The sequence below is a fragment of the Oncorhynchus keta genome, unplaced genomic scaffold, assembly GCF_023373465.1.
Source record: "Oncorhynchus keta strain PuntledgeMale-10-30-2019 unplaced genomic scaffold, Oket_V2 Un_scaffold_5491_pilon_pilon, whole genome shotgun sequence".
Classification (NCBI taxonomy): domain Eukaryota; kingdom Metazoa; phylum Chordata; class Actinopteri; order Salmoniformes; family Salmonidae; genus Oncorhynchus; species Oncorhynchus keta.
The window spans coordinates 324,400-335,000 of NW_026290962.1; the positions used below are offsets into that span (position 1 = coordinate 324,400).

At 46.1% G+C, this 10,601-nt stretch overlaps 2 protein-coding genes across 2 annotated transcripts in view; one reads left to right on the forward strand and one right to left on the reverse strand.

The window, feature by feature from the left end:
- The first annotated feature begins 3,900 nt into the window (after positions 1-3,900).
- The window catches only part of wnt5b (wingless-type MMTV integration site family, member 5b), a 156,293-nt gene continuing 149,592 nt past the window's right edge, over positions 3,901-10,601 (forward strand). The window contains exon 1 of the mRNA XM_052517033.1: positions 3,901-4,014. The gene's annotated coding sequence lies outside the window, so the exon portion shown is untranslated. The remainder of the gene's footprint in view (positions 4,015-10,601) is intronic.
- Positions 7,188-10,196, reverse strand: LOC118381486 (F-box/LRR-repeat protein 14). The gene has a single exon (XM_035768428.2). It carries the CDS (start codon positions 9,654-9,656, stop codon positions 8,454-8,456), a length of 1,203 nt encoding a protein of 400 aa, XP_035624321.1. The 5' UTR covers positions 9,657-10,196; the 3' UTR covers positions 7,188-8,453.

Consider the following 10,601-nt stretch of genomic DNA (forward strand, 5'->3'; position numbering starts at 1 on the left):
GTGCAGTAGACAGCAGGTTTCTATAGTGAGGTGCAGTAGACAGCAGGTTTCTATAGTGAGGTGCAGTAGACAGCAGGTTTCTATAGTGAGGTGCAGTAGACAACAGGTTTCTATAGTGAGGTGCAGTAGACAGCAGGTTTCTATAGTGAGGTGCAGTAGACAGCAGGTTTCTATAGTGAGGTGCAGTAGACAGCAGGTTTCTATAGTGAGGTGCAGGTAGACAGACAGGTTTCTATAGTGAGTGCAGTAGACAACAGGTTTCTATAGTGAGGTGCAGTAGACAACAGGTTTCTATAGTGAGGTGCAGTAGACAGCAGGTTTCTATAGTGAGGTGCAGTAGACAGCAGGTTTCTATAGTGAGGTGCAGTAGACAGCAGGTTTCTATAGTGAGGTGCAGTAGACAACAGGTTTCTATAGTGAGGTGCAGTAGACAGCAGGTTTCTATAGTGAGGTGCAGTAGACAGCAGGTTTCTATAGTGAGGTGCAGTAGACAGCAGGTTTCTATAGTGAGGTGCAGTAGACAGCAGGTTTCTATAGTGAGGTGCAGTAGACAGCAGGTTTCTATAGTGAGGTGCAGTAGACAACAGGTTTCTATAGTGAGGTGCAGTAGCAGTGCAGTAGACAGCAGGTTTCTATAGTGACAACAGGTTTCTATAGTGAGGTGCAGTAGACAACAGGTTTCTATAGTGAGGTGCAGTAGACAGCAGGTTTCTATAGTGAGGTGCAGTAGACAACAGGTTTCTATAGTGAGGTGCAGTAGACAGCAGGTTTCTATAGTGAGGTGCAGTAGACAGCAGGTTTCTATAGTGAGGTGCAGTAGACAGCAGGTTTCTATAGTGAGGTGCAGTAGACAGCAGGTTTCTATAGTGAGGTGCAGTAGACAGCAGGTTTCTATAGTGAGGTGCAGTAGACAGCAGGTTTCTATAGTGAGGTGCAGTAGACAACAGGTTTCTATAGTGAGGTGCAGTAGACAGCAGGTTTCTATAGTGAGGTGCAGTAGACAGCAGGTTTCTATAGTGAGGTGCAGTAGACAGCAGGTTTCTATAGTGAGGTGCAGTAGACAGCAGGTTTCTATAGTGAGGTGCAGTAGACAGCAGGTTTCTATAGTGAGGTGCAGTAGACAGCAGGTTTCTATAGTGAGGTGCAGTAGACAGCAGGTTTCTATAGTGAGGTGCAGTAGACAACAGGTTTCTATAGTGAGGTGCAGTGCACAGGTAGAGGTGCAGTAGACAGCAGGTTTCTATAGTGAGGTGCAGTAGACAGCAGGTTTCTATAGTGAGGTGCAGTAGACAACAGGTTTCTATAGTGAGGTGCAGTAGACAGCAGGTTTCTATAGTGAGGTGCAGTAGACAGTGAGGCAGTAGACAGGTTTCTATAGTGAGGTGCAGTAGACAGCAGGTTTCTATAGTGAGGTGCAGTAGACAGCAGGTTTCTATAGTGAGGTGCAGTAGACAGCAGGTTTCTATAGTGAGGTGCAGTAGACAGCAGGTTTCTATAGTGAGTGCAGTAGACAGCAGGTTTCTATAGTGAGGTGCAGTAGACAGCAGGTTTCTATAGTGAGGTGCAGTAGACAGCAGGTTTCTATAGTGAGGTGCAGTAGACAACAGGTTTCTATAGTGAGGTGCAGACAACAGGTTTCTATAGTGAGGTGCAGTAGACAGCAGGTTTCTATAGTGAGGTGCAGTAGACAGCAGGTTTCTATAGTGAGGTGCAGTGCAGTAGACAGACAGGTTTCTATAGTGAGGTGCAGTAGACAGCAGGTTTCTATAGTGAGGTGCAGTAGACAGCAGGTTTCTATAGTGAGGTGCAGTAGACAGCAGGTTTCTATAGTGAGGTGCAGTAGACAGCAGGTTTCTATAGTGAGGTGCAGTAGACAACAGGTTTCTATAGTGAGGTGCAGTAGACAGCAGGTTTCTATAGTGAGGTGCAGTAGACAGCAGGTTTCTATAGTGAGGTGCAGTTTCTATAGTGACAGTAGACAGCAGGTTTCTATAGTGAGGTGCAGTAGACAGCAGGTTTCTATAGTGAGGTGCAGTAGACAGCAGGTTTCTATAGTGAGGTGCAGTAGACAGCAGGTTTCTATAGTGAGGTGCAGTAGACAGCAGGTTTCTATAGTGAGGTGCAGTAGACAGCAGGTTTCTATAGTGAGGTGCAGTAGACAGCAGGTTTCTATAGTGAGGTGCAGTAGACAGCAGGTTTCTATAGTGAGGTGCAGTAGACAGCAGGTTTCTATAGTGAGGTGCAGTAGACAGCAGTTTCTATAGTAGAGGTTTCTATAGTGAGCAGGTTTCTATAGTGAGGTGCAGTAGACAGCAGGTTTCTATAGTGAGGTGCAGTAGACAGCAGGTTTCTATAGTGAGGTGCAGTAGACAGCAGGTTTCTATAGTGAGGTGCAGTAGACAGCAGGTTTCTATAGTGAGGTGCAGTAGACAGCAGGTTTCTATAGTGAGGTGCAGTAGACAGCAGGTTTCTATAGTGAGGTGCAGTAGACAGCAGGTTTCTATAGTGAGGTGCAGTAGACAGCAGGTTTCTATAGTGAGGTGCAGTAGACAGCAGGTTTCTATAGTGAGGTGCAGTAGACAGCAGGTTTCTATAGTGAGGTGCAGTAGACAGCAGGTTTCTATAGTGAGGTGCAGTAGACAGCAGGTTTCTATAGTGAGGTGCAGTAGACAGCAGGTTTCTATAGTGAGGTGCAGTGCAGGTTTCTATAGTGAGGTGCAGACAGGTTTCTATAGTGAGGTGCAGTAGACAGCAGGTTTCTATAGTGAGGTGCAGTAGACAGCAGGTTTCTATAGTGAGGTGCAGTAGACAGCAGGTTTCTATAGTGAGGTGCAGTAGACAGCAGGTTTCTATAGTGAGGTGCAGTAGACAGCAGGTTTCTATAGTGAGGTGCAGTAGACAGCAGGTTTCTATAGTGAGGTGCAGTAGACAGCAGGTTTCTATAGTGAGGTGCAGTAGACAGCAGGTTTCTATAGTGAGGTGCAGTAGACAGCAGGTTTCTATAGTGAGGCAGTAGACAGCAGGTTTCTATAGTGAGGTGCAGTAGACAGCAGGTTTCTATAGTGAGGTGCAGTAGACAGCAGGTTTCTATAGTGAGGTGCAGTAGACAGCAGGTTTCTATAGTGAGGTGCAGTAGACAGCAGGTTTCTATAGTGAGGTGCAGTAGACAGCAGGTTTCTATAGTGAGGTGCAGTAGACAGCAGGTTTCTATAGTGAGGTGCAGTAGACAGCAGGTTTCTATAGTGAGGTGCAGTAGACAGCAGGTTTCTATAGTGAGGTGCAGTAGACAACAGGTTTCTATAGTGAGGTGCAGTAGACAGCAGGTTTCTATAGTGAGGTGCAGTAGACAGCAGGTTTCTATAGTGAGGTGCAGTAGACAGCAGGTTTCTATAGTGAGGTGCAGTAGACAGCAGGTTTCTATAGTGAGGTGCAGTAGACAGCAGGTTTCTATAGTGAGGCAGTAGCAGTTTCTATAGACAGCAGGTTTCTATAGTGAGGTGCGGTAGACAACAGGTTTCTATAGTGAGGTGCAGTAGACAGCAGGTTTCTATAGTGAGGTGCAGTAGACAACAGGTTTCTATAGTGAGGTGCAGTAGACAGCAGGTTTCTATAGTGAGGTGCAGTAGACAGCAGGTTTCTATAGTGAGGTGCAGTAGACAGCAGGTTTCTATAGTGAGGTGCGGTAGACAGCAGGTTTCTATAGTGAGGTGCAGTAGACAACAGGTTTCTATAGTGAGGTGCAGTAGACAGCAGGTTTCTATAGTGAGGTGCGGTAGACAGCAGGTTTCTATAGTGAGGTGCAGTAGACAACCTGCCTAACTGTCTCTTCTCTCCTCAGCCTGGATTGTAACACACCACACTCACTTTTAGCAGTCCAAAGTCAAATAGTGACTCACAAATTCCTCTGCTTTTCTTTTTCCAGGGATCAGACATTAGGGAGAGGCAGCGTCACCTTTCCTCCTCCCTCCTCCACTCCCTACTTCTACTCCTGCTAGCCTAACCCAGGCCTATACAGTAAGTTACTTCTCTCTCTCGAACTACTGTCCACACACACCTCTCGTCTCAACAGTATATTCTATAAGAATCTCAACCCTCTTTTCGCTAACTTCCCTCTTCACAAATAATATACATTTCAGTGGTACAGTTTGCTTCACAAATAGCCCCCTATTCCCTGTGTAGTGCCCTATGGGGCCTGGTCTAAAGCAGTGCACTATAGAGGGGAAAGGGTGTAATTTGGAACGCACACACAGTTACAACACACCTCCAGCCAGATCTTTTGGTCTTTCGGGCCCCAGCCTGCAATCAAACGGCAGCCACGCCAAATGCTTTTTCCGGAGGCCAGGATTTTTTTCAGCTCCTGTAGCTCTGATAAAAGTCCTGCCACACTCAAACCCCCTATAGGCTTCACACACACACACACACACACACACACACACACACACACACACACACACACACACACACACACACACACACACACACACACACACACACACACACACACACACCCAGCCCCCGAAGGCCACTGAAAACATCAAAGCGTTTCTACAGTAAGTCAGCAACACCTTTAAACTGCAGGCGTTGTAAAGCAGAGGTGGAGAGAGGAGGTGGAGAGAGGAGGGTTAGGGAGGAGAGAGGAGGTGGAGACTTAGGGAGGAGAGAGGGTGGAGACTTAGGGAGGAGGAGGAGATGGAGAGAGGTGGAGAGGAGGTGAGAGAGGAGGAGAAGGAGGTGGAGAGGAGAGAGGAGGTGAGAGAGGAGGAGGTGGAGAGAGGAGAGAGAGAGGAGGTGGAGACTGGAGGGAGGAGAGGAGGTGGAGAGAGGAGGAGGTGGAGGAGGAGAGAGGGAGAGAGAGGAGGTGGAGAGAGAGAGGAGGAGAGGAGAGAGGTGGAGAGAGGAGAGGGGTGGAGAGGAGGTGGAGACTTGGGAGGAGAGAGGAGGTGGAGAGAGGTGGAGAGGAGGTAGAGAGGTGTGGAGACTTAGGGGGAGGAGAGGAGAGAGGAGGTGGAGAGAGGTGGAGACTTAGGGAGGAGAGGATGTGGAGAGGAGGAGGAGAGGAGGTGGAGAGAGGAGAGGAGGAGGTGGAGACTTAGGGAGGAGAGGAGGAGAGAGGAGGTGAGGTGGAGAGGAGAGAGGAGGTGGAGGTGAGGAGAGGGTGGAGAGAGGAGGGGAGGAGAGGGGGGAGAGAGAGGAGGTGGAGAGAGGTAGGAGAGGAGAGAGGAGGTGGAGAGAGGAGAGAGGAGGTGGAGAGAGGAAAGAGGAGAGAGGAGGTGGAGAGAGGTAAAGAGGAGAGAGGAGGTGGAGAGAGGAGAGAAGAGGAGAGAGGAGGTGGAGAGAGGGAGAGAGAGGAGGTGGAGAGGTGGAGAGAGGAGGTGGAGAATGGAGGTGGAGAGGGGTAAAGAGGAGAGAGGAGGTGGGGAGAGAGGATGTGGTGAATGGAGGTGGAGAGGGGTAAAGAGAGGAGGTGGATAAGGGAGATGGAGAGAGGAGGGGAAGAGGGGTGAACAGAAGAGGTGGAGAAAGGTAAAGAGAGGAGATGGAGAGAGGTGGTGAGCCTTGGCTAGCATTATTGCAGATGTCCCTCTTGCTTTATTGAGGAGAGCCAGTTCCCCTTAATGTTAGCAGTAAAAGGGCTGTGGTTCTCCCTCTCAAAGCGAAGTAAGGCTTTAAAGTAATACTGTGAACGTTGACAGCTCAACTCAGCAAAAATAACTGTTTGAAACAACTTGGCTACAAACTAACTACAGTATCAAAATCAATTACATTGAACCGTAGCAGGGACTATTTTAACTGAAGTTGGCCTACCAATTAAATTGAATGAAAAGTATTACAATAGCCATTTCAACTACAAACTGAATTCATCTGAAAAGTATATCAACAGCCATTTTGAACTAAAATACAAACATAGATCTAAATACCACAGCGGGACTTATTTCAACTGAAGTACAAACTAAATTTGACTGAAAAGAATAGCAAGCAGGAGCCATTTTCATTGAAGTACAATCAACTCAAGGGGATATCTTATCAAATAGGGATCTCCAAGATAATTAACTGACAACTGTAGTCTTTCAGTCAAGGCAGACTACCAGAACATAACTTCAACATTAAAAGAAGAACCCTGTATTTAAGGACATTTTTTAAATGATTATTTTGCTAAACAAATATGAGATAAGATGTTCTAAAATACAGTACCCTGTTTATCTATATAATGGGGGGTTATCTCACTGTTATGTGGTTATTGCACAAGACCAAGACGAGTTTAAAACAGCACGCAGTGAATTCTCTCTTTCCCTCTTTCACTCTCTCTGGTCCAGAACGGACAGAGACGGGAAAGAAGAAGAACGCTTATAGCTTTGAATGATGGTGTGGAATGTTAAAAAGTGTCTGTGAGACAGGAGGGGAGGGGTGTCGGCTGAGTTTTGGTGGGTGAGGAGAAGGGAGGGGGTGGGAGGAGAGAAGACGTCCCGTGGGACCAAGGCAGTCTCTCAGATCTGGTATGCGTGACTGAGCAAGCTAGAGAAAAATCCCAACGTGCCTTTTTAACTTCGGGAAACAAAAGCAACTACCGGTATCCCACTCTTATTCTAAACACGCATTTGGCTAAAGAAACAGAAAGTAAATAGCGCAAATTATAACATAGAACCAAATGTTAGCAACATTTGAACAGACAAAACCTAGGCTGTAGCCTAGAATGTCACAGAAAAACAGGCACAATAAAATGCTAATATGTCGATGGGCGTGAGGCGTTTAATATCCCCAGATTTCGAGTCACGTTAGTGACAGCCCTTTGAGAGGCAAGCAGCTCAAACCTATCAACACAATACGTCAGACTGATAATTAGAACAAGCTAAATCAAGGGAAGCATCCATTTTGAATCTGCTCGTAAATAATTTAACAATCCAAGCCGGCATATCAACATTATAACTGCTTCTCGAAACCGAACAATCAAATTCGTAAGATTTATGGTTGTGATCAGAACGATTCATAATAATAAGTGGACAAATCTAGTCTTTTTTTGTTGGTGTTTTAAATACCTACCGGGGATCTACGGACATAAACAGCGGTTTCTCTTAGAAATGGACACGTTTTAGATCAAAGCAGGAGTGCATGGTCTTATAACAAGGATTATCACAAATAAACAATAAGTAGTAGGTTGAGTCTACAATACAATCCCCGTACAAAACGAGTCCACATGACCTTTTCATTTATTATATAAATATCAACTTTAATGTTTACTGTAAGAATATAAAACAATTTCATTTTGGATTCTGTTTTTTTTTACAAACACATATACAGTACATTAAAACACAGTAGTCTCTCAGCAGGACTCAATACATGTTGCAGTTCAGTTCGCTCATAACGTCATGTTATGATCCCATAGGTTCCATGTAGGCCTGACACGCATTCACTTGGAAGCCGAGAAAATAAGGATCGATTGCTTCTTAATTCTAAAGCGTGTATTTAGATTCTATTCCAAAGGAGTGTCTCTTCTGTTGTTATTGTGGACTAGTGTGTATGATTGTGTTTAAAATGTAGCAACCCATATTCTAGAGGATATGGAGGATTAGTTGGAAAACACCTGATTGAGAAAAAGGGGCAGCATTTCTATTATAGAAATCACTTCAATTTGAAGTACAACGCTCTGAATAACAGCAATAATTCGCCAATATCTGCTTCCATAAGCATAAACACACCAAAATAATATAGGGAAGGAAGGGTCCCATTATTCAAAGCTTGAATCCAAGGCTACAAGGCCTTTAAGTTGGGCTAAAAAGTAAACAAAACAAAAATAAAATTATTTTGGATACAGACCAGTCCGTTTTAATTTGCATAATGTCGCTATTTTTGTCTGAGTGTGAACAGTCCTTTTAAACGAAAATCTGTTCGTTTCTCTTCTTCATTGTAAAGCGTTTCTGGGCAAATTAACACAAAGGTAGTTAGAGAGCGTTTCTTTTTGCTGCTCGGATTCTCCAAGCGCGAGACGCGTTGGGGGAGGGGACTACTACTGTCTATAGGCACAATTTATCTCCTCTCTTTCTTTTAAGAATACACGGATTTATTACAACACATTGATAAACGAGGTAGCCAAATGTATTAGGCGCGATAGTTGGAGAGTTTGAAGTTAAATATTGCGACTCTTTAGGAATAATAAAAAGTAGTTTGTCTTCATAATGCGGGGGCGGGATATTGTGTTGTTAATAATGAAAACATGCATTTGATGATGATTAATCTTGTTTTCATTTGGCCTAAAATTGCGCAACATTTTTAATCACAGTTTTGTAGCATTAAGTTACATTGAATGAGAAAATATCCAACTACGACGAGATTGAGAGCAGAGGATATATATATATATTTTAGAAGGAACATTTCCCCGCCCACTGGTCTCCTGCTCCGTTACCCCTTCTCCTCTCTGTGTGTGTCCCTCTCCCCAACTAATCCTCGCCAAGTTAGTTTCACCTCACTTTTTCACTCTCTGTCATCTGCCAAAGTCCCAGATTCAAAACTTTAAGGCATGGGAGCTGCGTTATCCTTTCCAGTCCCCGTTTCGTGATTTTAGTACATCCATACAGATCGATCCCCGTCAACTGAGTCAAGTGGTCGGCAATGAGCTCCAGTCCTTTGTCTGTAATCCGCACACACTGTCCAATGTTCAGGGTTCTCAGCTCATGCATCTGGCGCACCATCCTGTTGATGCCATCGTCACTAATGTGGCACGAGCACAGGGACAGGGATTTCAGCTGGTACAGGCCCTGGGCGATGTAAGCCAGACTCTGGTCCCCTATCTTGTCACAGAAGGACATGTCTAGCCCGGAGAGCCGCAGCGTGCCCATGGCCAGGTGCATGATGCCCGTGTCACTGATGTTGTCGCACGAGCGCAGGTTAAGGCTCCAGAGGCTGGTCATGTGGGAGAGGTGGATCATACCTGCGTCAGAGATCCCGCCACAGAAACTCAGGTTAAGAACTTTGAGCTTAGCCAGTCCCTTCGAGATGTGCTTGAGGGACAGATCCGTAAGTTTCTGACAGTCCTGCAGCGTCAGGTATTCCAGGTTGAGACAGCCCTCCGCTGCGCTGCGGGTCATGCCCGCCAGGTGCCCGATGCCCACGTCAGACACATGCCGGCAGCTGCGGAGATTGAGGCTCTTGAGCCGGTGTAAACCCCACGCTATGAGCAACAGCCCCGTGTTGGTGATGTTACTACACCCGCCCAGTTCCAGAACCTCCAGGTTCTTCAGATACTGGGCGATCCGGCCCAGGCTGGAGTCCGTGATCTGCTTACACAGACTAAGGTTTAGAACCCGAAGGGAAGGGATCTCCTGGACAAACGCGTGCCCCAGGCCGTTATCCGTTAAGTTATAGCAGCCACTCAGGTTCAGGCTCTCGATGTTTGGCATCCCCTGGATCACGTAGCTGAGGCTCCGCCGCAGGCTGAGAATCTGTACTCTCCGGATTCCGCGGGCCTGTAGGCTGGGGAAGAGAGAAGGATTGGCCCGCCGCAGATGCAGCTTGGCTTCCACCCCCCTCCACACCGACTTGTGGTAGGAAGCGTCCCTCCAAGCAGCACACACTTGGGCCACCCTGCCTTTGTCCCTTACATCCAAGTAGCTGAAAATCATGGCTAAAATTTCCGGAAAGAGGCACGATATGTGCGTCTCCATTTTAAACAGGCATAAAAATCACTCCGGGTCCGCGAGCCCACCGACGTATTTCCCTCCGTAAAAGTAGAGTCCCCTGTAATCCGGAAGAAAGCGGATATGCTTTTTAACAGACCTTTTCCCCGTTCCTCTTTTCACATTTAACGGCGCAAATCGATCAACTCCACATCCCACGTGATCCGTCTGGTTGCGCAGTAGAATTCAAATGCAAAAGCCCCAAAACCTTGTTCCAATATAGCCCCTCACCAAGAGGGGGGAAGCGAAGGATAGGAACGGAAAGCGCCCGAGCCCTCCTCGGTCAGACGATGCAACCTATGATGCCTTTAGAAACACGTCTAGGCTCGCGCCGAGGATCCAAACGGTCATACATTTTCAAAAGAGACCTTTAAACTATCATAAATACAAGGAGGGTTGGAATTCCAGTCTGCTTCTTCTCTCTGTCTCTCTTCCTCTCCGTTATCAGAAAAGGAGTGGGGTTTCAGTTTGCATTTGCGCTCTCTCCGCTCGCACGCATTGCCAAGCCGAAGGGCTTCCTGCCTGCCTTTGTCTGGTCTTTCAAACTGACTTGGCAGGGCCGTGAGCACCGCTCTACCGCGGGGGAGAGACATACACATTAAAAATAATTAAACAGTTTTCTTTATATTAAAGGAATATGGTAAAATACAATATATGTTATCCATGTTCCTAGTAAATAAGAACATTGTGTGACTTGCTTTAGCGTAGGATATTTAAAATATATTTAAGAGAGTCTGTTTTGACTTCCCCCTTCCCTGGGAGGATGGTGGTTTGGTCCAACTCAGCTGGAACAGTAAGAATAGTTCCCCTGGAAACCAACTTCTTACAATTCAGTTCACTTTAGTCTTAACCCTTTAGTTGTCGCGGTATATTGGTTTTTGATTCTATTTGAAATGATTTAGATGGTCGACAATCCATCTAAAACTGAACTGT

Bases quoted from the DNA above. Each gene is read 5' to 3' on its own strand.
- LOC118381486 (XM_035768428.2), bottom strand. From the start codon at position 9,656: ATGGAGACGCACATATCGTGCCTCTTTCCGGAAATTTTAGCCATGATT.